Below are 27,874 nucleotides of genomic sequence, written 5' to 3'. Positions count from 1 at the left end.
TGCGGGGAGTGGAATTTTGGAACGAAATGTAGCAAAGAGAGTACAGTAGTAAGAGTAACCGCGAAGGTGCTGTCGGCCGAGGGGGTGCGCCGGAGAGGTCCGGACTCTCCACCCCGCTTTCCAACGCTGGGGATCTCAGTCCAGCAGAGCACCAGAGGGAGGAGGCGCCCGAGGACCCGCCCCGGCCCGGTCCACGTTCTCCCCAGGAAGCTGGACTCTATGGGGCGGGACCCCGAGAGAGACTGAGCAGAACCTGGAGCCAGCCCCGCACCCCTGCACTTCTAATCAGGGGCGCCCCGGGAGCACTCCCCGTGGGCGCGCCGCCCGCCCTCCGCGCAGCCATGAGGTGAGCCCCGAATCCCCCAGCCCGGTTCCATGCCAGCTCAGCGCCCCGCCTTTGTCCCCCCTCACCCCAGCTCGTCCAGGGCTGGATTTAGGGGACACCGGGCTTTGGGCGTCCCAACTCTGAGCCGATGCCTTCTGGAGCTATCTGTAAATATCGACACCCACTTTCTCCGCACTACTCCCCAAAGGCTTGAGGCGGCGCCGGCTGAGGTTCTCCTGGTGGCTTTCAGGTTTAGGGACGCTCTCGGGACTCAGAATTTGAAGACTTTTGAGGGAGCACCTCCGAGTTGGCCGATAGGTAGAACCATCCGGTTTAAGCGGGACTCAGAGTTACCGCCCCAAACTCAAGTCCAGGTCTTGGGGAGGTTGTGGGAGGCTGCCTTGAGAACCGAGCCCTGAAACTCTGAACCTCGGGTAGTGGTTGTGGTCTTCGGACCCCCGCGTCTGGAGCGCTGGATGAACGTCCTGGAACGGGACCGCGGTCCTTAACTTCGGGGTTACTTCTTGATGCCTCTAAATTTGGGGGACACGGAGATTCTCCTATGGAGGGGGTTTGCGAATCTGACCCACGGGCCTGGAGGGTCTGGATGGGACTTCGTTCCCGCTAGGTACCCCAGCTGGGTCCTAGGGCCCGGGAGCAGTCCAGGCCCAGGGCGGCTGTGCCCCCCCCCCCGCACCTGGTGGCTCGGGTAGGAGGGGGCGCGGCAGCTGGGGGAGGGGGGCCTTTGTCTTCCTGACTCACCTGTCGAGACAGCTGGTGTGGGGGGCGGGCCCCCGAGTGAGCACTGTGGGCCAGCTGCTTTCCCCACATCACGGCCCCTCCCCCTGGGCTCTCAATGTCGCCCGGTGTCACCCCCCTTCCCCAAGCCGTGGGATTGGAGGAGGGGGCGCTGGAAAGCGTCAAGGTCACAGCCTTCTCCCTCAGGAACCCAAGCTTACCAGCTTCTTCCAGCCCTCTTCTCTGGAATTTAATCCTGGGGGTGAGGGAGACCTAGGGATTTATTTATTTATTTAATGACTTCTCTGGACGTTCCCTGAACTTCAGGGCTCACCTGAGGGCGGGGCCTGAGTCGGCAGAGGCCTCCCCTCAGCGCCCCCATAATCTCTCCCTTGGGGCTACGTCTTGACAATACTATCTCCCTTCCTCCACTTTGGCTGGGACTTCCTGCCCCAAAGCCCCTGGCTAGGGGAGGAGTCTCCTGGGGACAGTTTGGGCTTAACCCCCCGTGTGCACATCCTCCACTCTTGCCCTCTGACATCAGGGTGACTTTCCTGTCTAGGACCCTGAGCGAGGACCCCTCCCACCCTCACACGTTTGTTCCTTGGTATGTGGGAGTGTTGGGATCTGGAGCTCGAAGGGACGTCGAGACACCCTGGAGACTTCCTGCCTGTCCTTCCCTCCCCCACGGGAGTGCTGTCCCCCGAAAGGGGGTCAGTTCCTTCACTCGTTTCCCCCCCCTTCTCCTGCTGCCCCCAGTCCCGCCCCTCCCCCACCCGTTTCCGGTCCCAGGCCCGGTGGAAGGCGGATGGCGGATGTCCGAGTTAGTGCCGCCTCACTCGCTGAGACCGTAAAAGGGCAGGAGCAACGTCTAGGCCGGCCCCCTGCACTCCCACCCCCACCCCCGACCCTCCCGAAGCCCGCCCTCTGGCTGTGACAAACCTCCCTCTCCTGAGGGTGGAGGGTCCTGGGCTGTCACTTTCATCCTAGGACAACTAGGAGTAAAAGAAAGAGTGCAGGAGACCCAAACCCTATTTTCAGCTGGGTAGACTGAGGCCCAGAGACTGAGAAACCTAAGTCCAGGGTCCTCAAAGGTTCTTGGGCTGCGTTGGGGAAGAGGGCAGACTGGTTTGACTGGGGACAACCCTGGGGGCAGTGGGAAGGGAGGTAGCTGAGATGGAAAATTACAAGATGAGGTTCTTTTTCTCCCAGTTTGACAAATATTTGTCGAGTGTCCGCTGCATCCGGGAGCTGGAAAGGCAGAGCAGGGGTCAGAGGTCTGAAGGCTCTTGGGCAGACAGAGTTCTAAAGCATTTGGGTTCATTCCTTTCCCCTTGCAGTAACAGAAGCAGCAACTGTTATTTTATTTTGAAATGATGAGGCGGGTTCAGCCAGGCGTCTTTGTGTCAGGCGTTGCAATATGGGTCTGATTCCATTTTAAACCTCCACCATAGTTAAGTGTGATGCTAGTGTAAGTTTGTGTCTTGGTCTTGCCCCCATTTTACAGGTAGTAAAACGGAGGCACAGAGACATTAAGGAAATGACCTATTAAAGTTGAACAGTTTGGGAGTTCAGTGCGGTGACTCATGCTTGTAACGGTAGCACTTGGAGCTACCACTTGGAGGGCAGCTTGGGCTACTGAGTCCCTGTATCAAAAGTAAATATGTAAAAATCAAAGAGTTTGGTGGTGGTAACATTTGAATTTGTGCCCAGGACTGTCTAAGTCTAGTGGTATTATAGAAAAAGGAAAATAGAATCTTTGTGCAGGGCTTTTGTTTTGTTTTGTTTTTGTACAAATAACACACTTTTGCGATTAAAAAAACATTTTCCCCCAAAGTCATCCTGTGCTATGTAGCAAGTTTGAGGCCAGCGTGGGCTACAGAGGAAGTAGGTTCTAGGTCAGTCTGGGCTGCACCGAGCCTGTGTCAATAAATCAACCGCCTTTACCATCCTTTTCACCTAGGAGAAACTAGGGGAGGCCTGGACGAAGGGAGTAAAACAAACCCCCCAAAACTCCATACAGAATGTGACCTGCTTCAGGATGGTGTGAGTGTGCGTGTGTGTGTGTGTGTGTGTGTGTGTGTGTGAAGTTTCATGGTCTTGGGGGTTGTAAGCAACAAAGGGAAGGGCCAGACTGAATGAGGAAGGTGCCCGCCCTTGGTCACCTCTGTCCCCTCCCCCTTAGGACTCCCAGCTGTCAAGGGGGGGGTGTCAGTTGCAGGTTTGTGGGTTCTGGCCTCTGTTGACCCCTTTATTTTTATAACAGACTCAGTGAGTTGGGGATTCTCGGGCTGGAAACTGAACTTAGACAGAGGGTAGGGTGGGGACTGGCTGCCCAGGGAGGACAGGGACCCCGAAAGAAATTGCAGCCACTCACCCTGCCATCCTCCGTCCATTCCTAGCTGTGTAATTTTCTGTTCTGATTTTTTTTCTTAGAAAAAAAAAGTTGTTTGTTTTTACATTTATTTATTTTGGTGAGGGTGTGTGTGTGAGGGATGTGGAATTTAGAAACAGCTATGGGAGTCGCGTCTCCTTCCATCCATCACGTGGCTGCTGGGACTCTAACTCCAGTCCCCAGTCATCGGGGTTGGCAGCAGTCACCTTTACCACTGAGCCATCTTCCCAGCTTTCCACCTCCCAAGAGCTGGGGTCACAGATGTGTCCCTCTTGTGGGGATTTTCCATTGCAGCTCCTTGTGTGTACAGAGTCTCGCCACGTGACCTAGGCTGACTGACTTGAAGCCATACAAAGATCCTCCTGCCTCTGCCTCCCAGAACAAGATCCCAGGCTTATGCTGTCTAGCCCAGAATAGTTAGCCCTCCTTTATTTCCTCTGCTGAGACATCGGGTCCCCAAGGATCTCATTGGCTCCCTTCGCATCCCGCATCCCGAGGACCCGGAATGGCACTGGGCTTAGGAGGACTCAGCAGTTATAAAGAGCAGACTCCACGGTAGCCGCTGACATCGGGAGGTTCCCAACCGATGAGCTGGACTGGGGCTAACCTGTGACACGTGATGAAATGCAGACACAGAGAGGTAAAGACACTTGGCAGAGATCACACAGCCAGGGAGAGAGCAAGTGAGCCCGGGAGGCTCCCATTTGAACCAATGTTTAACCTCATTGAAAGATGAGAAAACAGTGGGGGTTGATATTTTTACAAAGGCTGTAGCTCAAAGGGGTGCTGCTCAAAAAAAAAAAAGGTGGCAGCTGACACAGGCAGCTTCTGAGGTGACAAGGGCCTGAGAGGAAAACACACTTCCAAATTTTCATGCTTTTGACCTGATTCGCTATTTCTTAACCTTTTCTGTTTTAAGCACTTTTTTTTCCCTCGAGGCAGGGTTTCTCGGTATAGCAGCCCCAGCTGCACTGGTCCGCCTGCCTCTGTCTCCGGAGCACAGGGATTAAAGGCTGCGCCACCACTGCCTGGCCTGTTTGTTTCTTGTTGTTTTCCCTTAAGGTTGTGAGGTTGTGAGCCACGATGTGGGTGCTGGGGATTGAACTCAGGACCTCAGAAGAGCAAGCAGCCAGTGCTCTAAACCTTTGAGCCATCTCTCCAGCTCCTGCCGGCCTGTTTTAAGGATTTTTTTTTAAATCATTTAGTTTGCTTTTGGTTGTGTGATGGTGAGAGGAAAACTTGTGGGAGTCTGTCCGTTCTCCTCTTCCGCCAATGTGTGCTTCCGGGATTGAACTCGAGTCCTGAGACTTAGAGCCAGCACCTTCACCATCGCACCAGCCGTAGTCTGGTGTTTATCTGTGACAGGGTGGCACCGTGTAGCACAGGCTGGCCTCATACTTGAGATTTGCCTTTGCCTCTGCCTCCTGAGTGCTGGGGTGACAAAGGATTCAGGCCCCATCCAGCTGAGGCTGGTTCTGGTTTTTGTTTTTGTCTTGGGCTTGAGCTGCAAGGGTGTCTCCAGCCTGCCAAGCAGGAAGGATTGCTGGTGCAGATGAGGTGGAGGGCTTCTGGCGGGGACACCATCTAGACAGAGTCGGGGATGAGCCAGGGGAGAGGGGATGCCGGAACAGAATGAAGGTTACAGCCGCGAGCACAGGGGACCTCCCTTGGAGCCACAGCGGACCTGGCTTTGGAGGATGAGGACACTGAGATTGGGTCTTAACAGGGTCCGGGTTTTTCTATAAGGTCATCCTTAAAGCCTCGTTGAGGGTTACCCAGCCAGCAGTGTTGTCTCTGGACCAGAGGACCACCTGGGAGGCCAAAGTGCACCTGGGTGGGGCAGTGATAACCTGGGCATCTGGCCAGAGTCTGCCCTGGGTGTGGGTAGCAGGTGTGGGTGAGGCTTTAACCCTGCCCTGCCAAGGGTGCCTGAGCCAGAAACAGCCCCTGAAGCTATGCTTGTTTCAGATGACGCCTGTAATGTGCGTAGGACACACAGCTCTGTGGTTAAGACTAGGACCTGGGAGCCATCTGGCTTCAGAGCCTCGCTCTGCCACACAGGGGCTGTGTGACTATGGGCCCTCTCCTAGAGGAACAGTATCCATCCTGAAGGGTTGCAGGGGCACAGAGTGAGACTTGGGAAGGCTCAAGGCCTGGGCTGGGCTAAAGCGCTGGTGATAGCTGAGCAGCATACATGCAAAAGCTAGGCGCAGTCTGCAATGCCGGGGCCTGCCAAGGGGCTTTCCCTGCTGAACTCTACCGCATGGCATCAGACCCCAGACCCGCCATTGTGGGGTGCAGTTTCTCTCCCCTGGAAACCACAAACTTCTTCTTTTGAGGAAAAAGCCTGGTGGGGATGGGGTGGGCTTCCCCCCACTTCCCCTGTCTGGTGGGGGTAGGTGGGGCCTACGCTCCTCCCACTTCCCCTGTCTGTGTGTGACCTTGGCCAAGTTAACTTCCTGTCTGGAGCCCTAGTGCCTGCCCTGGAGGAGAACTGAACCTCCCAGGACAGGTGTATGAGGGGGAGTCTTGTGTGATGGAGATGTTCGGGGCACCCTAGTACTGGCAGTACTGAGCACTCAGCACCCCAGTACTGAGTGACAGAATACTCAGTAGAACCATGCCCAGTCCTTTAACTAAACTCATTCCTCCTCCTCACAGCCTGTAGGAGGTGGGGCCCATCATGTCTTCCCTGAGTGAGGAGGGGAATCAGCTCTCTGGGTCATGTGGAAGACGACTTCGGTGGGGGGGGGGGGGGGTTGAACCCAGGTCTGTGGTGTCAGACTCCAAACCTGAGCTGACTTATCACGGTATCAGCCAGTGGCCCTCCTTCGCCCCTTCGGGCCCCCAGGCTGGGCCAATTACGCCATGCCATGAGGTAGGTGTTCCTCTGCTCCTGAACACACTGGTGGCAGGGAGGTCTGTGTGGGCCTCCTCTGTGTCTCCATCACCAGCCACAGGGCGTGACAGCGCAGCCAGGAATGTAAGCCAAATGGCTGTTTGTGCCTTGGGGAACCAGAAGGACCAGGTGGCCAGTAAAAGCAGCCCCTGGGGAAGCGCACTAGGAAGGATCCAGATCTTTCCTTTCCTCACACTTCCTGCCCTTCAGTTGCAGCTTCCTCTTCTGATCTGAGCAGAGAGCAGAGGTGGGGCTAGAGGGGGGAAACTGAGGCCAGACAGGAGCTGTTCTAACCTCACTTCTTGGTTGTCTACTAGTTCTGGCATCTCTGCCTTTTCTAGTCAACCTGTATTCGCTTTTGATTGAGGTTCTGGAGGCTGAGCCCAATACCCTGAGCAAGCCGCCTGGTCCTCACCTCAAGCCTTTGGGCCCTACTTATCTCCCTTTCTGCCTCTTCCTGTGTACGGCCATCTTTTTCCCACAGCGTCCTCCTCTGTCAGTCTGTATCTTTTTTAAAATAGCACTGTGGATTCCACCAAGGGCCTTGAGAAAGCTGGGCAGACAAGCATTCTACCTCTAAGCCAACCCCCAGCCCCTCACTGGGGGATTCTAGGCAGGGGCTCTACCACTGAGCCACACCCCCAGCCCCTCACTGGGGGATTCTAGGCAGGGGCTCTACCACTGAGCCACACCCCAGCCCCTCTCACTGAGGGATTCTAGGCAGGGGCTCTACCACTGAGCCACACCCCAACCCCTCACTGGGGGATTCTAGGCAGGGGCTCTACCACTGAGCCACACCCCAGCCCCTCACTGGGGGATTCTAGGCAGGGGCTCTACCACTGAGCCACACCCCAGCCCCTCACTGGGGGATTCTAGGCAGGGGCTCTACCTCTGAGCCAGGCCCCCACCTCCTCACTGGGGGATTATATGTATAATCAGTTTTCTGTTTCTTCTTTATGGACCTAGGAGATTGACCTTGAGTCCTCAGTTTGGCGTCTGGCACCCTTTTTTTTTTTAATCAGCTGAGCCACCTCTCTGGGTCATGCTTTGTTCTTCTGTCTTTTCTCACTTTTCTCCATTTGGTATCTTCTGACTGTGTGTCATGCTCTGTCTGGGTTTCTGGAAGTATGTCTGTCCCCATCTCTCCATCTCCCTCTGTATGTTCTTCCTCACATGCTTGTCACGGGATCCACTAGGAGAATGTGACTGGCCCTTGTCACGTCATGTCACGTCCTGGAGACCCACTAGGAGAATGTGACTGGCCCTCTGCTCTCTCTCCTGGCAGCGAAACGGTCATCTGTTCCAGCCGGGCCACTGTGATGCTTTATGATGACAGCAATAAGCGATGGCTGCCTGCTGGGCCTGGTCCCCAGGCCTTTAGCCGCGTCCAGATCTACCACAACCCCACTGCAAACTCCTTTCGAGTTGTTGGCCGCAAGCTGCAGCCAGACCAGCAGGTGCGGACTCCCTCTGTCCTGTCTTCTGTCCCCTGCCTCCCTGCCACCCAGCACTTGTCACCCTCCACCAACCTGTTCCCTCTTGTAGGTGGTTATCAACTGTGCCATCATCCGGGGTGTCAAGTACAATCAGGCCACTCCCATCTTCCATCAGTGGCGCGATGCCCGCCAGGTCTGGGGCCTCAACTTTGGCAGCAAAGAGGATGCAGCACAGTTTGCAGCCGGCATGGCCAGTGCCCTAGAGGCCTTGGAAGGTTAGATGGGCAGGTGGAATGGTGCTGGGGCTCACTTGGGAGGCTGAGGCAGGAGGATTGTAGCAAGTCCCAGGTGAGCCAGGATGACATAGCAAGACCCTGTCACAGATGAATAAATACATAAAATCAGACTGGGAACAGCAGTCTGTAGGTAGAGAGCTGAACTAGGCCTGGTGGCACATGCCTGTCACTAAGCCCTAAGCCAGTGGAGATGGGAGGATAGTGAGATGAAGGCCATCCTCAGCTACCCAACAAGGCGGAGACTAGCCTGAGCTATGTAAGATTCTATCTTTAAAAAGAAGTATGTGTGTATATGTGCATGTGTGTGTGTACACATTTTGGGGGGCTGGAGAGATCGCTCAGTGTTAAGAGCATTTCTGCTCTTCTACATTTCTTCTGGGTTTGATTCTCTGCACCCATGTGGTGAATGGTTCACAGTCCCTGAAGATCTGACATCTTCTGGCCTTTGTGGGGACTCGGCACACGTGACACACAGACATGTCTATGTGGGCAAAGCACCCATACACATAATGGTTTTTTTTTTTTTTTTTTTTTTGGTTTTTCGAGACAGGGTTTCTCTGTGGCTTTGGAGCCTGTCCTGGAACTAGCTCTGTAGACCAGGCTGGTCTCGAACTCACAGAGATCCGCCTGCCTCTGCCTCCCAAGTGCTGGGATTAAAGGCGTGCGCCACCATCGCCCGGCCACATAATGTTTTTAAATGGGGGTCGGGGTGAGCAGAGGGGACCCCTCAGCAGTGCAGTGCAGCCTGAAGCTACTATCCTCCCCTATGGGGCTTAGGTCTACCTATCTAAGTCAGCTAACCCACGGATAGCATGGAAACTCCCGTGAGAATTGTCCATGCCGGGTGTATGCATGTTCGCTAGGATCGTGTGCTGGGCCAAGATGTCTGTCTGTCCAGCCTCCACTGTGCTCCCTGTGTTGGTCACGGTGGCACGTACTTGTAATATGAGCCTTTGAGAAGGTGGAGCATGGGAGGATGTAGAGTTCTGGACCAGCCTGGGCTACATAGCCAGATTTGATGTATAGCAAAGGCTCTGATACAGGCTTGCCCTGTGTATGCCAGGCCCTGGGTACCATCCTAGTATGAAATAAAGTCTCCCTGTACTATTTCTACTTCTTTAAAGGTTTTAAATTACATTTATCCGTTTAGTGTGTGCACACTGGGAGCTGGTGTTTGTGCGGAAGTGAGGACACCTGGTGCTGGTGGGCGTCTGTTCTCTCCTTCCACCTTGTGGATGCAGGGACTGAGCTTGGGCCTTCAGGCTCAGCCGAGCTGCCTTAACCCCCATAAGAGTCTTTTTTTTTTTTTTTTTTTTTGAGGCAGGGCTTTTCTACATAGCCTTAGCCAGCTTCAGGTTTACAGAGATCCACCTGCCTCTGCCTCCCAAGTGCTGAGAACAGGGGCCTTGGACTCACTAAGCAGGGGCTCTACCACTGAGCCACGCCCCCAACCCCTCACTGGGGGATTCTAGGCAGGGGTTCTACCACCGAGTCACACCCCAGCCCCTCACTGGGGGATTCTAGGCAGGGGTTCTACCACCGAGTCACACCCCAGCCCCTCACTGGGGGATTCTAGGCAGGGGCTGTACCACCGAGTCACACACACCCTTTGCCCCCTCAGACAGCCCTTTCAAGGTTGTGTCCTAGGCGGGCACTCTGCTTTCTGTAGAATGAAAACTGCCCAGAAGCTGAGGCGTTGGCTTCCCAGGGCCTAGTCGGTGCTGATGACCCAATCGCCCACTGTGTGTGCGTGGAAAAAGGGAGAGATGCAGTCGGTAGTGCAGGCCTATGTTTGGTTCCTCGGGCTGCAAAAGTGATCGTTCCTGCAGATTTCCAACCCGCATGGCTTAACCGACTAGTGTGGCACCTCTGTGACCCTTGGGTGTCAACAGCACCCAACCTGACAGCAGCTCAGGCCCAGGGAGGCTGCTCCTTGCTGTCTCTCCTGCATGCTGTCCGCTATGGAGGGACAGAGACAGAGGGAGGGTGGAGCTTCTCACTGTGCCATTTCCCTTCACCTTCTAGGAGGTGGGCCTCCCCCGGCCCCAGCACCCCCTGCCTGGTCTGCGCAGAATGGTCCCTCCCCAGAGGAGGTGGAACAACAGAAAAGGTGGGGACCCTCCCTTTAGGATGTCCCATAGCTCCCCAGGTTCAGAACCCTGCACTTTTGCTTTCTAGAAAATTCCAACGCCCAAGAGTCTAGAAGCATGCAGCACTCAGACACTACTCCCCAAGCTCCCGGAGTTCAGTAAACATACTGCAAAGCTGGGCCTGGTGCCAGTGCACAGGATGCTGAGGCAGGAGGATTGCTAAGAGTTTGAGGCTAGCCTGTGTTACATAGTGAATTCAGCCTGAGACCCTGTTATAGTAAACCCCTTGCCTGAAATGCTGGAGAATGCCTTTAATTCTAAGCATTTGAAGGGCAGAGGCAGGCCGGTCGGCAAGTCAGACTCCACACTGGCCTACAGAGTGCATTCCAGGCCAGCCAAGGCTACCCAGTGAGACCCTGTCTCAGTAGAAAAAAGAAAAACTGCCACCCCCACATCCAAGAATCTGATAAGCGAATGCACCATTCTGGTGCCCCCAACTCCACGCTGGGGTTCCACAGCTTTCTGAAACCTTTGGCCACTTTGTAATCAGCTGGAAAGAATGCTTGCACCCAGGCCCCACTGGTGCCTCCTGCTTCCCATTCTCATCCTTCCTTTCCTGGGCCCTCGGAAGACATATGTAGGAGGCAGGCACTGGCCTTGCTGGTGACCTACCTCTCAGCGAGGAACCAAAGGCTCTGGCCCCGTGGCTAGCCTGGCCTGGGCGCTGAAGGAAGCTTCTTTTCCCCTGCACAGGCAGCCTGAGCACATGGAGCGCCGGGTCTCCAATGCAGGTGATGACTCAGCCGCTGGGTCGTGGGGACCTCCCTGGAGGACCGGGTTGGGCAGGCTGGACAAAGAAGAAGGCTTCTCTCTCCGCAATGCTGTTGTGTATTTATTGCAGGAGCCCCACCTACTCCCCAAGCTGGGGGTCCACCTCCACCTCCAGGACCTCCCCCGCCTCCGGGTCCCCCTCCACCCCTGGGTCTGCCCCCCTCAGGGGTATCTGCTGCAGGTCATGGAGCAGGGGGAGCCCCACCCCCTGCACCCCCACTCCCTACAGCTCAGGGCCCCAGTGGTGGGGGTTCCGGAGCCACGGGCCTAGCTGCTGCCATTGCTGGAGCCAAACTCAGGAAAGTAAGCAAGGTGAGCCGCTGGGAGTGCTGGGAGATGAAGCCCTGAGGGGACAATGGGCAGTAGTCAGAGTCCCCTAAAAGGTGTCACAAGAGAGCTGGGATGTGACCTGGCCTGCCTTTGAAGCCCTCTCCCCCTTTTCATTCCTGCAGCAGGAGGAGGCCTCTGGGGGGCCCTTGGCCCCCAAAGCTGAGAGTAGTCGAAGCACTGGCGGGCTTATGGAAGAGATGAACGCCATGCTGGCCCGGAGGTGAGCCTGGGTTCCTCAGAAGACAGCCACACGTGACAGTTCTGGGGTGCTGATGGTACCCCTCCCTCTCATGGGTAGTTCACGCAGAACCCCATCCTCCCTCCGCCTCTCGGGCTTGAGTTCTAGGATGGCCCAGCTGTACCTGGCTTCTTTGTTTCTTGGGGTGGCAGTCCCGCCTGCCTATGACAGCCATGTCTGGGACACAGTGCTGGAGACTCCTCCTCAGAGGTGGCTCACAGGTCCCTGACACTCAGTGCTACAACCCTAGGCGATTCCCCTTAAATGTTCCGGAAGCTTGGGTTCTTAAGAATCTCAGCTTGCTGATCTAGAAACCTTCTCAGCCTTAAGTTCTTATGATTTCCAGACATGAGAATTATGGGAAACCCCTCCAAATTCTAGAGGAACAGTCTGTAAGCTGAGTATTTTTTTTTTTTTTTTTTGGTTTTTTTCGAGACAGTGTTTCTCTGTGGTTTTGGAGCCTGTCCTGGAACTAGCTCTTGTAGACCAGGCTGGTCTCGAACTCACAGAGATCCACCTGCCTCTGCCTCCCGAGTGCTGGGATTAAAGGCGTGCGCCACCACCGCCCGGCTAAGCTGAGTATTTTTATATATATAAAAAAATTTATTTTTATTTAACATGCATTGGTGTTTTACCATGGGTATCAGGTCCCCTGGAACTGGAATTACAGTCGTGAGCTGCGTGTAGGTGCTCATTCAGTTCACGATTTGAATCCGGGTCCTCTGGAGGATCCATCTTCCCCTAAGTTGTTGACTTTTCCTCATTGTCTATATGAGTTTGCCCTCGGCACCCGGGAGAAGTCATTTCTCGCCTTTCACCATATGGGTTCTGGGAATCGAACTCATATTGTCAGGCTTGGCAGCAAGCACCCTTACGCACTGAACCATCCCACTGGCTTATAGCAGGATTGTTGTTGTTGCTGGGATTACAGGCTTGTGCCACGCTATTTTCATCCATCTTTGGTTTTTTTTTTTTTTTTTTTGTTGTTTTTTTTTTTTTTTTTTTTGGTTTTTCGAGACAGGGTTTCTCTGTGGTTTTGGAGCCTGTCCTGGAACTAGCTCTTGTAGACCAGGCTGGCCTCGAACTCACAGAGATCCGCCTGCCTCTGCCTCCCGCGTGCTGGGATTAAAGGTGTGCGCCACCACCGCCCGGCTTTCCATCTTTGTTTTTTGAGACACTATGTAGACCAGGCTGACTTTGAAGTCAGAGATCACGCCCCCGTCCCAAATTACTACATTTATTTATTCTCAGTGTGTGTGTGTGTGTGTGTTTATTTATATGTGTGGTTACAGATTTGGAAGTTAGAGGATAATCTGCAAGATTTAGTTCTCTACTTTCTTTTTTCTTTTTCGTTTTTCGAGACAGGGTTTCTCTGTGTATCTTTGACTGTCCTGGAACTCACTCTGTAGACCAGGCTGGCCTCAAACTCAGAGAGATCCGCCTGCCTCTGCCTCCCAAGTGCTGGGATTAAAGGCGTGCACCACCCTGCCTGGCTAGTTCTCTACTTTCAACTTTACCTGGGTTCCTAGGGTTAAATCAGGTCATTTGGCTTGGTGTCAAGTAGCCCTATCCACTGAGCCATCTTGCAGGTCCCTTCTTAGCTTCAGATTATTCTGGAACATAGCAGTGGGAAGGGGTGCTGTTGAGTAGCAGAGCTTGAACTGTGGCTTGTTCTTGCTTGCCCCTCTGCAGAAGGAAAGCCACACAGGTTGGGGAGAAGCCCCCCAAAGACGAGTCGGCTAGTGTAAGTCGGGGACTCTTCCTGCTCTATATTCTTAAGATGTACGCTCTCTCGGGCAGGGAGGAGGTGTGACAGGGTTGTTCTGGCTTTGGACCTGGAAGAGGAACATTGGCATATAAAGGGTGGCTTATGACACTTTTATTTACCGCCAGCAGGAGGAGCCAGAGGCCCGAGTCCCCGCCCAGAGTGGTGAGTGACAGCCCTGTCTAACCATAGAAACTACAAATCCCATGGTGCATTATTCCTGCTTTGAAAGCATTTGCATCAGAAACTTGTGAAAATAATACTTGGGGATTGTAGTTTTCTAAAATAGTTCTTTGACCTAGTGGGTTGGGTGGTGGTATATTGGGTGGGGGGGCAATGATTACCTCTGAGCTTTCTGATTTGTTGTTTCCCCCCATCCACCCAGAACCTGTGCGGAGACCCTGGGAGAAGAACAGCACAACCTTGCCAAGGTAGGCCATCCATATTGGGTATCCACCTCTCAAAAAAGTTGAACTTTTCTCTTGTACAAGGGAGAACATGCCAGGTGTTGGTGGTACATGTATTTAATCCCAGCACTCGGGAGGCAGAGGCAGGCGGATCTCTGTGAGTTTGAGGCCAGCCTGGTCTACAAGAGCTAGTTCTAGGACAGGCTCCAAAGCTACAGCGAAACCTTGTCTCGAAAAACCAAAACTAAAGAATAAAAACAAGGAGGAACACACCGTGACCCCTAGACCAGGAAAGGAGAGCAGTGCCCCTTTAACCTCAGTCTGTTTCATACCCACTCTTCCAGGATGAAGTCGTCTTCTTCTGTGACTACCTCCGAGGCCCACCCCCCTGCCCCCAGCTCCAGTGATGACTCTGACTTGGAGAGAGTGAAGCAGGTAGCTTGGGGAAACAGCTCTCTTGATGCCGAGAGACAGACCTGGGTCCAGAATGGTTCTAGAGAAGGCTTAGAAACCTCAGTCTGCCGGTCTGAAAAGGGAGATGGTGGGTGGGCCCCTGGTGGGGAGAAACACCGATTTCTAGTGCCTGTCTCTCACTGTGAGTACCCAGACTCCTCAGTTCGGTGGCTCCAGCTATCCATTTCTCGTCAGAGTTGTCAGGAGATTATGCACATTTGGCAAGCTTCTTACTGGATGTTCTCCAGTGCTGTTCTGCTACAATCAAAGATCTAGAATTCTCCTATACAACATCCCCATCATTTTGTGACCTTGGCAATTTGTGTCAAAGGATGAAGGTGGGAAGGGTTGTGGAACCAGCTTCCTGTCTTTTCAGTCAAGAAGAAAGGGAGAGAGGGAACCCTGCATAGCAGAATGCCTAGAATCCCCCAGTGAGGGGCTGGGGTGTGGCTCAGTGGTAGAGCCCCTGCCTAGAATCCTCCAGTGAGGGCTGAGGGTGTGGCTCAGTGGTAGTATTAGGTAGCATTCAAGATGGCTTAGGTTCCACTGGTTATGAGGGCTCAGCAGCTAGAGGTGCTCCTGCAGATCTTGACAACCTGAGTTCCATCTTCAGAGCCCACATGGTGGAGTGAACTGACTCTCTCAAGCAGTTCCTGATACACGTGCAGTGTGGCATGCGCTCATGCATGGACAGGCACACGCACACAACTAAGTAATTGTTAAAGAACTTTAGAAAAGATGAAATAAGAGAGGGGTCACTGTTTCTGCCAGTGCAGGGCCTCTCTGATTGTTTCTATTCAGGAGCTTCTGGAAGAGGTGCGGAAGGAGCTGCAGAAAATGAAAGAGGAAATAATCGAAGGTGAGGAACTTTGGTTCTGATGCAGCGATTGCAAGGGCCTTGTGTTTGTGGAAAGAACCTGTCTTAGAAGGGAAGGGGATGGAGACTGGCCTGAATTCTTCCTCTTCCCTCCTTCCAGCCTTTATCCAGGAGCTGAGGAAGCGGGGTTCTCCTTGACCATGGGGACCCAGAAGACCCGTCTCCTTTCTGACTTCCCGCCTGACGCCTGCTTTCCCTGCCTCAACTTGACCAGAGTACACCAGAAGGAATTCTCCCTCACTATCCCTCTTGGAAGATTCCAGAGGGTGTGGCTCCCTGCTGCCATGACCACACCCATGCTGGCTGCTGATTGGCTAAGGAGGTCCCACCCCTTTGTTCCCTTTGCTCCTTCCCCTCCGCCATCCCCTTGGGGCTGGTTCCTCTGCTGGGGATGTACTGAGTAACCCCACAGTAAGGGAAGGAAAGAGGGAATCTCACCTTCCCTTGTTCTGGATTCACTTTAACGCTTTAATGCCTTGGATTTTTTTTTAAAGAAAAAGTATATATATATATTTGGGTTTTGGGGGGAAGGGAAATTTTTTTTCTCTTTGGTTTTGATAAAATGGGGTGTGGGGGTTTTTAAAAGCCATAACCCCAGGCTTGTCCCATAGGAGGCAGCGCTGTAAGGGGAGAGGCTTCCCCGCAGGTGGGCGGGACTTCCCCCACCCCAGGAACACCACCCCCTTTACCTTGGCTCCTCCCTCTTTTCTATGAGGAATTAAGATTCTTTAACTTTTTTGGAATCTCAGTTTTGTGGCCTTTTTTTTTTTTTTTTTTTTTTGGGGGTTAGGATTTTAAGGTCCAGACCATTTTTGCCCTCTGGGAAGATGAAGTGAGAGGGAAGGAGAAGAGGAAAAATAGGTCCTCCGACTTTCACACCTTAGCTTCTTGGACACGGGCCCTCGCTGAATAAATCTGCGGTTTTTATAAATGTGAAGGCCTCTGGAGTCACTTGGGAGGCGGGGATTGCTCCCAGCTGTGGGAACCCTTGCAAGGATGCCACTGCCCTCTGCTTCTTGCTTCCCCGTTCTGCATACACACTTCTATTTCTGCCAGGCACTCTGCTATGGTCCTCCTGTCCGTGGTCCTCACCAGCCTGCTTCATCCTACAGTGTTGGGGTTGTGTGGCCCTTAAGTCTTACATCTTAACTCTGGAATGCTTTATGTACCTGGGAAAGGTCTCAGAAGATGACTGCCCCCTTGTCAATAGAAGTGCCTTCTCAATTGGAATGAATGACACTTCCACCCACTCAGCATGTAACGATTTGAGACACACTCTTTAACCTGGGGCTCCTTTAATTATAAAACGTGTAGTAAAGTCTTAAAAAAATAGAAGTCAGAGCTCATAGGCCAACCTTTGTGGCCCAGTATGTTAGTAAACTAGTGAATAAGGGAGTTTATTGGTCCATTTGGTCAGAATGTTCCATTTGGTCAGAGGTAAGGCTGTCGGCAGAAGGGAGGTGTAGCACTGGCCCACGTGATAAGGGTGCAGATGGTTCCAGCAAAGAGGCTCTCAAGGGAGCGGTGGTGGGCAATGAAGGGGCTGGAGACAGGGAAATGGGATAAGAACCAGCTTACCTTCTCCTAAGACATGAAGAGGAAGATGCACCCAGCCAGCTTGTGGGCAGCGCCCTGGATTAAAGGAAGAGGGTCACTAGGGGAGAACGCCAGGCAGAGGCAACTCAGACTAAAGGCAGGAGGAGCCAGCCGGCCTCTCCCCTCCAAGTGAGGTAGACGACACTAGGCAGGGAGTGTTCCAGTGCGATGGGCCAGCGCCCTAGGCGAAGGGCTCTTAGGTGGTTCCCCAACATGCTGCACCAGTGGGTGAGAGACCGCCGTGGAAAGGAACTCTCACACCATTCCCGGCCTAGGATCGATCCCTCTGTCCCCAGAGACCAGAACATGTCGGCTGGCTCAGTTCGCAATGGGCCCATGCAGAGAAGCCAGGCGTGGAACAAGCCCAGACAGCAATCCATATCCAAGGTCAGAGTCCAAGGCCTCTACTCGGGGCCCTCAGAGGGCTGGGGCTCAGGTTCCTGGCGCTCCTCGCAGATCTGGGTTCTGAATTCCTGCAGCTCCGCCCGCAGCTCCGCCCGCAGCTCCTCCAGCGAGCCCCTCGTCACTGCCGCCTGCACCCGCACCTGCAGCTCATCCAGCGCCTGCTCCAGGCGGTCCAAGTCTGCCCTCAGGGACCGCAGCGAGGCCACGCGCTCCACTTCTTTGCGGTGTTTCAGTGACTGCTGGCGCCAGAACTCCAGCAGTAGACAGCTGCCCGCGCAGGCGAAGATGATGGCCTCACCCAACAGATTCGCGCCCAGCTCGGCTGCTGCTGCCTCGTTCAATGGCTTGATGGCCTCAGCGTGGAAGCCCATGATGCGCATCTTGGTCCGCATCTCTGCCCAGTGGTACACTGCAGGGGAGAAAGGAGTGTAGGGTTTTCTTTGGCCTGGTACAGCCCCTTACCAGACGATGCCTCCTGTTCCTTGTCTTGGGACCAGAGCCAGAATGGCCTGCCTAGGGGACAGTCACCCAGTCTGCAGTTAGAATTAGGACTTAGCTGGCCTAGGGGGACCCGGGAACATGGTTTACAAATGGCTCAGGGGTTGAGGATGTGACTCGGTTGGTAGAGTGCAGGCCTAGCACGCGGGATCCCATGGGTGCAATCCCGGCACCACGTGGAACCCAGTTTGATGGCATAGACCTATAAATGTCAGCACTCAGGATCAAAGGGTCAAGCTCATCTTTGGAGAGTGGCCTGGACAACATGAGAGCCCTCTCCACTAGGCAGGTCATGGTGCTTCAAGAGGCCATCTCGAATGAAGCAAGAGACCATCCTGGGCTAGAGGTTTCAACAACAACAAAAATTGAATGAAATAACATCCAAAGTCGGCAACTGTTTGGTGATAGGTAAGGGAACCTGCTATGCAAGTCCAGTGACCCGAGTTCTAATCCCAGAACCCGAGGAAGCCCATCTAGAGTTGCCCCCTGAGCTCTACACACACACACACACGAATTAAATTAAAAAAATAAGCCGGGCGGTGGTGGCAATCCCAGCACTCAGGAGGCAGAGGCAGGTGGATCTCTGTGAGTTCGAGACCAGCCTGGTCTACAAGAGCTAGTTCCAGGACAGGCTCCAAAACCATAGAGAAACCCTGTCTCGAAAAACCAAAAAATAATAATAATAATAATAATAATGTCCAGACAATCCAGAGTGGGTATCAGTGAAACTGCTGCCCTGGTTGGGGGGTGAGAAATTTTCAGTCTGGGAACTACTGCAGGGGTAGAGTCACAAGGAGGTCCCAGGGTACAAGACCCCCAAAATAGTCATACACATAAAATAAAAATAATCACCAGGCAGTGGTGGCACATGACTTTAATCCCAGCCCTCGGGAGGCAGAGGCAGGTGAATCTCTGAGTTTGAGGCCAGCCTGGTCTACAGAGTGAGTTCCAGGGCACCCAGGACTACACAAAGAAACCCTGTTTTGATAAAACAACAAAAGAAACAAAATAAACAGTGTCCTCAAGTAAATTCAGGGAGAATCCCCTATTTACCATCTTATGCTTGTGCATTCTGGGTATGCCTGGCTAAAATCATGCATTATAGGGCTAGAGAGATGGCTTAGCAGCTAAGAATACATCTTCCTCCTGCTCAGGACCTGACTGCAGCTCTCAGCTCCCACGTTAGGCAGCTGACTACTGCTGCACCCTAAGGATCTGATGCTCTCCTCTAGCTCCCATGGCACCCCAACACACATGGCACACGCAGACACATGCACATAAACACAAATAAATATTTTAAAAATTAAATTATACATTATGGGACAGTGCATGCTTAGTAGAGAAATGATTGTGACCTAATTGATCAACCAGAGTAAGAGAACTGCCCACAGTGCACCCTTAGCAACCAAACTCCCTTGGACCCCATAGAAGAAAGCCTTGAAAAGTACCCGAGTCCCCTGAGTTCTCCCTTTCCTAGGGCAGCTGCAGATCTTGACACAGTGCTCCTCCCTACCCTGCACTGCTGCTCTGCTCTGTAAATTAGGTTGCTTTTGCAACCCTGCCTGAGCCCTTACCTTATTGTCAATTCAGTGTGTGTGTGTGTCTGTTTGTGCGCGTGCATTAGTACTTAGTGTGCATGTGTGTGTGTGTGTTGAGACAAGGTCTCGCCTTGTAGCCCTGGCCAGAAACTCACAAACATCCACCTGTCTCTGCCTCCCAAATGCTTTAGGACTGAGGCTCAAACCCATCCAGGGCTTTGTGGGCAGGAGACAAGCTCACCACCATTAGAGCTGCTGCCCTGGGCCTTCATTTGATGCAGAAGCTTTTGTTTTCCCTCAGCCATGGACACACTGACTGTCTCTGGGACTGCAGAGCTGTCTTCCCATGACATCTTTCACACCACCCCTCCACTTTTTTTTCAATTCTCCCCGCCACACCTTTGAGCTAGGGTCTTGCTATGTAGATAGAGATCCTCCTGCCTCTACCTCCCAAGTGCTGTGACTGAAGTCATACTGTACAACCTGGGCTGGATTCTATCATTTACTTGAAATTTGTTTCTCTTTGGATCTGGAAATTCTCTCTCTCTCTCTCTCTCTCTCTCTCTCTCTTCTGAAACAGGGTTTCTCTGTAGCTTTGGAGCCTGTCCTAGAACTAGCTCTTGTAGACCAGGCTGCTCTCAAACTCACAGAAATCTGCTTGCCTCTGACTCCCGAGTGTGTGCTTGTGTGGTTCAAGGCATACTTGTGGATGTCAGAGAACAAATGAGGGAAGTTGGATCTCTCCTTCCATTACGGGGGTCCCAGCTACTGAACTCAGGACCCTAAGTTTGGCCATTATCCAGTGGGCCACCTTGTTAGTCATGAGTCCAATTTTTGGTGTAGCTTCTGAAAATTTGAATTCAGGTCCCCATGTTTAGCAGCAGACCCACTGAGCTAGTTCATCTTTCCAGCTTTCCTTTTTTTTCTTTCTTTTTTTTTTTAAGACAGGGTTTCTCTGTAGCTTTAGAGCCTGTCCTGGAACTAGCTCTTGTAGACCAGGCTGGCCTTGATCCCAGCACCTGCCTCTGCCTTCCAGGTGCTGGGATTAAAGGCGTGCGCCACCACCGCCCGGCTCCTCTTTCTTTTAAAGATAGGGTTTTACTCTCTACTCCAGGAGGGCTGCAGACTCACGACAAGTCTCTCGTCTCAGTCTCCCAAGGGCTGGGATTACAACTATGAATGAGCCAGCATGCCCAGATCTTTATTCCTATTTTTGACAGACTCTCAGGGAGCCCAGACTCGACTTAAGCTATGTGGCTGAAAATGACTTTGATGCTATCCTTGCATAGCTGAAATCTTTTCTACCTCCATCATGGAACAGACACAGGAAGACATGCTCATTCCTCAGGGCTTAAGGGCTGATTCCTTTGGTGATGAAGCAGTCTGTGCTCCACAGGGTAGCTGAGGATATCTGTTGTCTCCCTACCTCCACCCTTCTCTCTTCCATCCTGGGTATAGTCAAGGACTAGCCTAGTGACAGAGGTCTGGCCTTTGCCCTGGGATCCTGAGAGACCATCTTTGAAAGTCCTTGGAATGTCCACTCCACTGAGCTGTCCAGAGGCACTGGCAGCACACTCGCAGTTTCTGCTGACGACAGAATTTCTTCTCCCTCATTTGTGCATTTTTTTCTTCTTCCTGTGTGTGTGTGTGTGTGTGTGTGTGTGTTTGCGCGTGCGTGCTTATGTGCACATGTGACTGCAGGCTTGCACCACCATGCCTGGTTTCTCTTTTATTTCATTTTTTTTTTACAGTGAATTCATTATCAGTGTGTGTGTATCAAATGTGCCACTTTGAGAATGTGGAGTCAGAGGACAACTTTTGGAAGTTGGCTTTCTTCTTCCCCTATGGGTTACTTGCACCAACTTGCCAGCCTTCACCTGATCTTATATTTATCTCTGATTTTTTTTTTTTTTTTGGTTTTTCGAGACAGGGTTTCTCTGTGGCTTTGGAGCCTGTCCTGGAACTAGCTCTGTAGACCAGGCTGGTCTCGAACTCACAGAGATCCACCTGCCTCTGCCTCCCGAGTGCTGGGATTAAAGGCGTGCGCCACCATCGCCCAGCTATCTTTGATGTTTTATTCTTGTGAGTGCTAGTGCTTATGTCCCACAGCACTTGTGTGGAGCATTTGCAGGGAGTCTGTTCTCTTTTTCAACATGTGTGATCCAGGGATTGAACTCAGGTCTTCAGGCTTGACGACAGGCAGCTTTATTCTTGGAGTCATTTTGCCCTCCCTCCTTGTTTTAAGACAGAATATTGCAACTATGTAGCCCAGGCTATCCTGCCTCAGCTTCACAAGTACTGGAGTTACAGGGATCCAGCACTGCAGCCAGCTAGAGTTTTTTTATTTTCTTTTTTTTGGGGGGGGGGGTCCAAGATAGGGTTTCTCTGTATAACCGCGGTGGCTATCCTGGAACTAGCTTTGTAGACCAGGCTGGCCTCGAACTCACAGAGATCCACCTCTGCTTCCTGAGTGCTGAGATTAAAGGTGTGCACCACCAGCGCCTGGCTCTGCTGGAGTTTTCCATCATGGTTGGTTCCTGATTAGAACTGACCTCCTCCCTCCTCACGCTGACCAGAGAAACTCTGCTCTGGTAACTCTGGCTGGTCATTAAAAAAAAAAAAAAAATCTCATGACGGCTCCTTCCTGTGCAATAGCAGGTCACAGGACTCCACTCCTGAGGGGTGCTGCTCCCTGCCCTGGAGGGAGGGACATTGCAGAGAGGTCCAGAAGAATCCAAAGAAAACAGGTCCTGCCGGGTTTCCCCACATGGTCTGGGAACTCTGGGCGAGCAGATGTGTTCGAGAGCATTAACTCACACAGGAGGCTCTGACCCTCCTCTAGGGTCCCCTCACCTACACCCTAGTCAGAGGCCTCAGCAGCAGTCAGTAAGCAGAAGGGTTTCTCTAGCTCATCAGTGGCAAGGGGCCAACCTGAGCAGGCATAATAGGGAAGTCGAGTTTGATTCTGTAACCTGAGGTCACCACAGCGGCTGCTCCATTCCCTGTTCCTCCCTTACAAAAGGCTGTTGTTTTCTTTCTGAGATGGGCTCTCACCAGGTAGTCCTTTCTGATTTTGGACTTGGTACCCTCCTGCCTAAGCCTTCTGAGTGCTGGGATTACCGGGGTTTGCCATCACACCTGGCTGTATGGGCTCCCTTTATGAAATCCAGTCTGGTAGAAAGCACTTTGCCTGGGAAAGGCGACTGTACGGTGAGCACATTTTTTGGGGGGAGGGCTATCAAGACAGGGTTTCACTGCAGCTTTGGAACCTGCCCTGGACTGTAGACCAGGCTTGCCTTGAACTCACAGAGGTCCTCCTGTCTGTCTCCCAAGTGCCGGGACTAAAGGTGTGGCGCCACCACCGCCTTCTCATTTTAATTAGATTCACACCATGCCCGGCACGGTATTAACCTGGATCCATTCTTCTGCTGTGGCTGCTCGCACCTATGCAGAGCACAGACATGGTACATATCTGGAGCTCTGTGCTCCCCACGCTTTGGCAGAGCCAGGTTCTTGCTGTGTTCCCCAGGCTGCTTGGGACTCCCAGGCTCTGGTGACCTCCTATCTGTTCCTGAGTAACTGTGCAGGCACACCCACCCAAGCATGTTAGTTTTGTTGTTTGGTTTGTTTTTTCCTTTTGGTTTTTCGAGACAGGGTTTCTCTGTGTAGCTTTGGAGCCTGTCCTGGAACTCTGTAGACTAGGCTGGCCTTGAACTCACAGAGATCTGCCTGCCTCTGGCTCCACCACACCTGGTTTTATATAGTTTTCTTTTTGATATTTATTTGTTGTGGAATATACCTTTACACTGTGTGAAGATGTATCACTCTGACTGCTTTAATAAAAAGCTGAATGGTCAATAGCTAGGCAGGATTTCCGGGCAGAGAGGACACTGGGAAGAAGATGGAGACACCAGGACTGAGAGTAAGCAGCAGAGGCATTACAAGGTCAAGGTAATACTTAAAAGAACAGAGACTGCCGGGTGGTGGTGGCGCACAGGCCTTTAATCCTAGCACTCGGGAGGCAGAGGCAGGCGGATCTCTGGGAATTCGAGGCCAGCCTGGTCTACAAGAACTAGTCCCAGGACAGGCACCAAAGCTACAGAGAAACCCTGTCTCGAAAAACCAAAAAAAAAAAAAAAAAAAAAAGAAAGAAAAAAAAAAGAACACAGACTAACAGAAATGGGGTAAATTATAAGACCTAACTGAAAACAAGTCTAAGCCATCAGCCAAGCTTTCCTAGTTCATAGTAAGTCTCCATGTTGTGATCTGGGAGCTGGCTGGCAGCACAAAGAAAGACAAAATTTATTTATCATTTTATGTGTATAAATGACTGCATGTATATCTGTGTATGATGTGTAAGCCTGGAAGAGGGTACTGAATCTCCTGGAACTGGAGTTAGGAATGGTTGTGAACCACTGTGTGGGTGTTGGGAACTGAACTTGGTTTCCCGGCAAGAGCAACAAGAGCTCTTAGCTGCTGAGCCATCTCTCCAGCCCAATGTAGTTCTTTATAAACTGGATTATCACAAAACAGGACATAGTAGCAAGCACTGCTGGGTGATGACTTCATCAACTGTCATTCAGAGACACATATACAACACCACACACAACTTCATTACAGAGACATGCGCCCTGAATTACACAACACTGTGATCTGCATACAGGGAGAACCGAATTATTACACAATGTGTTCTTGATGGATTACACAAACTTCCTTCTCAAGATTTCAGGTCCTTCCTCGGTTGCTGGTAGTGGCTTCTGTGGGGACTGGAGTGGGGGGAGGGTCGGGAACACAGAAGGGGGAGGGGCTAGTGTGTCACAGGGTGGAGGTGCATAGGCTTCAGAAACTCTACATATGATCTTCTGTTCCAGAGCGAGTTTTGTTTTGTCGTGTTTTTGAGACAGGGTTTCTCTACACAGCCCTGGCCATCCTGAATTATGTACATCAGGCCGACCTAGAACTCACAGAGATCCGACAGCCTCTGCCTCCCCAGTGCTTAACTCCTGTGTGACAAGAGGGTGGCCTTTGTGGGCCCTTGCTGTATGGAGTCAGCCAAGGTCTTCTGTGAAGGACCAGTGGGTGACTGTTTTCAGCTCTGAGCCTCAGATACACAAATCCTGCTTAAGTGGGTTTGATGCAACGATGTGAAAGTGAATGAGCAGAGCTGTTCTAATAAACCTTTATTGACCGATTCGGCTCAGGGGCCTAATCTGCTAAGCCTTGCAGTAGTGATTGTTTGTTCTGACCCGGGTCTCCCTATGGAGTTCTCAACCTTGAACCTGCGGGCCCTGCAGTGAATTAGGATGACAGGCATGCAGTTTATGCAGTGCTGGGAACTGAACCCAAGGCTTCAGCATGCCAGACAAGAGCCATCCGAGCTGCACCATTTCCCCAGCATCAGCTCTTTGCTCCAGCACTGGTGTACGAGCTCCATGGTGGTGATACTGGGCTTTGTCTTGTTCCTGGCTGATCCGAACCCAGTACCTGCTCAGTGAACATGTGTAGTGAACATGTGTCCACTTGGTGGGTGACAGCACCCCAGCTGCTAGGCAGGCTTTTCCTGTTAGTCTGCCCACAGTGCTCAGAGGCTGGCTGGCCAAGGAATGGCCTTGGGGCAAGAGAACTGGCTGGAGCTTGTAGGAGATCCATTCTCCTCTTGGAGGAACAGGTTGGTTCCTCCAAGCAAGGGCTTGTCCGACAATGAAGCCAACATAAGGACAGTAGGCCTGCCAGGGATGGGACATTCGTCCAGGTTGTGAGCTGGTGAGAACGGAGTTCTGTCTGCTCTATCCTGCAGCCCAGAGTCACTCAGGAGGGAGGAGTCTGTGTCCAGCTCCACCTACCCACACACACAAGGATGGAGGAGACAACACTAAGAACAGAGTGAATGCAGGTGCTTCTCACTGGGCTGGAAACCCAGAGGCCGGGACTACACTGATAAGGGCTCTGCTGGGAACTCATATGGCAAAGGAAGGACTGGGCACGCAGTGGGCAACTCTATGAATCTTCCTCAAATGGAAGAATAACAGGCAGCTTTTCTGGATTATTGAGACAGAGTTTCTCTGAGTAGCCCTGGTTGTCTTGGAATCACTCTATAGACTAGCCTGGCCTCGAACTCAGAGATCCGCCTGCCTCTGCCTCCTAAGTGCTGGGATTAAAGGCGTGCGCCACCACCGCCCGGCTTAGACGGGGTCTTTCTATGTAGCCCTTTGAACATGAAGTCTTCCTTGTTTGGCAGGAATGCCAAGTGTTGGGATTACAGGCATAATACAACCTGGACTTTAAAAAGTGCTTATTACATTTTATTTATATATTCATTTATTCTGTGTGTGTGTTTATAGTTGTGTGAATGTTACAATATGAACGTGGAGGTTTGAGGACAACCTGAGGGAGTCGGTTCTCTCTGTCTATCATGCAAATCCTGGGGATCCAATCAAGTCATCAGACTTGGTGGCAAATGACTCTGTTGAGTCTACTGGATTTTTTTTCAATTAAAAACATACACAAGTACACTTGAAGACAACCAGCTTCAGTAATAAATTTATTCTCACCCTTCTCCCTACATGGGAATATATAACACTGCAGTGACTAGGACAGCAGAGCCGTGAGAGCTGCTCCGGCCTTCTGCCTTGTGGAAGCGTCTGTAACCACACCCCCCCCTCACACTTGCTTCCCACACTGCTGTCCACAGGTCCCAACATGTCCACATGCATTAGGACCATGTGAAGGCTCCCCCGGGTCAGCATGGGCCCACAGGCCTACTCATGCTTGGGTGGCCTCAAGGTGACATTTGTCTCAGGGAAAATTTTCTTGGGAGTTCTTCAGGGAACTCAGAACAGTGAAGTTGCTTTGCTGGAGTAATGACTGACCTGAGTCCAGGGCCCTTGGCTTGTCCTGGCTTTGCCATAACTGTGTGGACTGACACAGGGCAGGGTGGCCAGAACTGGTCTCATAGCTGTTGCTGGTGCCAGACGACTGTCAGGGGTAACCATGGCAATCGGGCACCGAGCTGCTTCCCTGTTCTATTCTCTGTCCTCCATCATGCAGTCATGTCTGTCCTTGGCTTTGTCCCTCAGTCAGAGCCTTACCTAACTCAAAATTTAAAGACACCAACTTCTGGGGGCTGGAGAGAGAGATGGCTCAGTGGTGAAGAGAACCAGCTGCTCTTCCAGAGGATCATGGTTCAATTCCCAGCATCACATGGTGGCTCCTAACTGTCTGTAGCTCCAGCTCCAGAGGATCTGACACCTTTATATCAATGCACATAAAATAAAGCTTAAAAAAAAAAAAAAGACACCAACTTCTCCCTCTTCTAAAAGTTGAGATACAGTGTCAGAAGCAAGTCTTGGGTTTCCACCTGGAGAATACTGGGATGGGTCATTCTCACCCCTCTGACAAAAAGCCCTACCAGGCCCACCTCTAGGGACAAGGGCCAGGTGAAATGAATCTGTTCCCTATATTCAGAGATCTCAGGTGTGGCTGGCCTAGAGCTCTTTTAATAGGGGACAGAAACTCAGTGCCTCTGGCCTCTGGGAAGGGGTCAGCCCTCCCCTCGCCTTGCTTTACAGCCAGAACCATCTGGTTCTCCCCACCCTCTGTAGCTGGACCCTCCTGAGCTGTGTGATCTTGGCCAAGTCACTTAGCATTCCTTCTCCAGGGCCTCAGTTTCCCAATATGGGAAAGAGCTCATAGGATGAGTGATGGCCCCTTTCCCACCACAGCCAAAACCTTTTCTGTCTTTTCTCCAGGATTTTGTTGTCTTTTCCTCTTCTTTTCTTTCTTTCTTTTTCTTTTCTTTTTCTTTTTTTTTTTTTTTTTTTTTTTTTGGCAACAGAGTCTCTCTGTGGCCCAGAAATCTGTCCTGGGACTCACGATGGAACTCAGGCTCACTCCTGCCTCAGCTCTGAGTGTTGGGATTCCAGATGTGAGTCACCACACCCAGCTTTCTGTTACTAATGACCACTGGCCCAGTTTGGAGGTCCATATTAATTATGCCACTCCTATATCCTTGAGATGCCTTCTTATTCTGGGGCTCCTAACATCAGGACTGACAGCCATGGCAGTGACTGCTGCAGTCACATCCTTCTGGAGCTGCAGTGCTGAGCCCAACCCCAGAAACCAAGTGAAAGATGTCAAATGGCCAAGCAGCACAGCAGGGCCTTGTGCACTCCTAGGAGGGCAGAGTGTAACAAGCTCCAAAAGATAAACCCACGTCCTAACCCTGGGACCTGTCAGTGTGTCCCCATTCAGAAAAGGGTCTTCAGAGATGTAGTTAAGGATCTTTCAATGTGGTCACCCCAGGTTTAGGGTGGGCCTTGTATTCAAGGCAGGTGTCCAAGAGACAGAAGAGGGAGGGAAGGCCACATGAAGACAAGACAGAGTCCACAAGTCTTGGAGTCCTGACGCCAGAAGAGGGAGTGGAGTCCCCAACATCCCGACCTTCGCTGCTGGTTTCCAGAACTGCGGGAGAACAGGTCACTCTGTGCCCAGCATCACATTCCTAGTGACATGTCATGTCTCGGGAGACCCAGGGCTCCAGAGGTGTGGAGGGGCAGACAGACTTGTGTGGATGACATCTAACCCACTGGCCTGAGAAATGCCACTGAAGGACAGGAGGAAATACGGTGTCAGTGGAAACAAGGCCCAAGGACCCTGAGGACAGGGGAAGTGGGGCTGCAACTGAGACAGCCAGGAGGGGTCTGCACCAAGGATGGGAGGGAGAATGTGCACATCAGCTGCAGGCTTCCTCCACAAGAA

At 52.2% G+C, this 27,874-nt stretch overlaps 2 protein-coding genes across 3 annotated transcripts; one reads left to right on the top strand and one right to left on the bottom strand.

Moving 5' to 3' along the window:
* The first annotated feature begins 30 nt into the window (after positions 1 to 30).
* LOC121450139 (vasodilator stimulated phosphoprotein) lies at positions 31 to 16,011 on the top strand. 2 transcript variants are annotated; one of them, XM_041654917.1, is made up of 13 exons: positions 31 to 346; positions 7,643 to 7,814; positions 7,903 to 8,068; positions 10,115 to 10,199; positions 10,933 to 10,970; positions 11,081 to 11,322; positions 11,463 to 11,560; positions 13,271 to 13,322; positions 13,475 to 13,508; positions 13,729 to 13,774; positions 14,095 to 14,185; positions 15,005 to 15,062; positions 15,181 to 16,011. In XM_041654917.1, the coding sequence occupies exons 1-13, from the start codon at positions 342 to 344 to the stop codon at positions 15,216 to 15,218; spliced, it is 1,125 nt and encodes a 374-aa protein (XP_041510851.1). In that variant the 5' UTR covers positions 31 to 341; the 3' UTR covers positions 15,219 to 16,011. The 2 variants fall into 2 exon arrangements, with proteins under 2 accessions (XP_041510851.1, XP_041510850.1); XM_041654916.1 differs by having other exon boundaries at positions 13,472 to 13,508.
* A 452-nt stretch (positions 16,012 to 16,463) lies between these two features.
* LOC121449743 (optic atrophy 3 protein-like) lies at positions 16,464 to 17,491 on the bottom strand. The gene has a single exon (XM_041654421.1). It carries the CDS (start codon positions 17,471 to 17,473, stop codon positions 17,081 to 17,083), a length of 393 nt encoding a protein of 130 aa, XP_041510355.1. The 5' UTR covers positions 17,474 to 17,491; the 3' UTR covers positions 16,464 to 17,080.
* Between the last annotated feature and the right edge of the window lie 10,383 nt (positions 17,492 to 27,874).

The sequence above is a fragment of the Microtus oregoni genome, unplaced genomic scaffold (assembly GCF_018167655.1).
Source record: "Microtus oregoni isolate MIOR12 unplaced genomic scaffold, Mior012 000006F_ref0000085, whole genome shotgun sequence".
Lineage (NCBI taxonomy): Eukaryota > Metazoa > Chordata > Mammalia > Rodentia > Cricetidae > Microtus > Microtus oregoni.
Note: the sequence above shows the minus strand (reverse complement) of the source record. Positions and strands in the feature narration are given on the sequence as shown.

Bases quoted from the DNA above. Each gene is read 5' to 3' on its own strand.
- LOC121450139 (XM_041654916.1), top strand. The intron at 13,775-14,094 runs GTAGGCCATCCA...CCACTCTTCCAG, and splicing joins AACAGCACAACCTTGCCAAG to GATGAAGTCGTCTTCTTCTG. The intron at 15,063-15,180 runs GTGAGGAACTTT...CCCTCCTTCCAG, and splicing joins GAAAGAGGAAATAATCGAAG to CCTTTATCCAGGAGCTGAGG.
- LOC121449743 (XM_041654421.1), bottom strand. From the start codon at position 17,473: ATGCGGACCAAGATGCGCATCATGGGCTTCCACGCTGAGGCCATCAAG.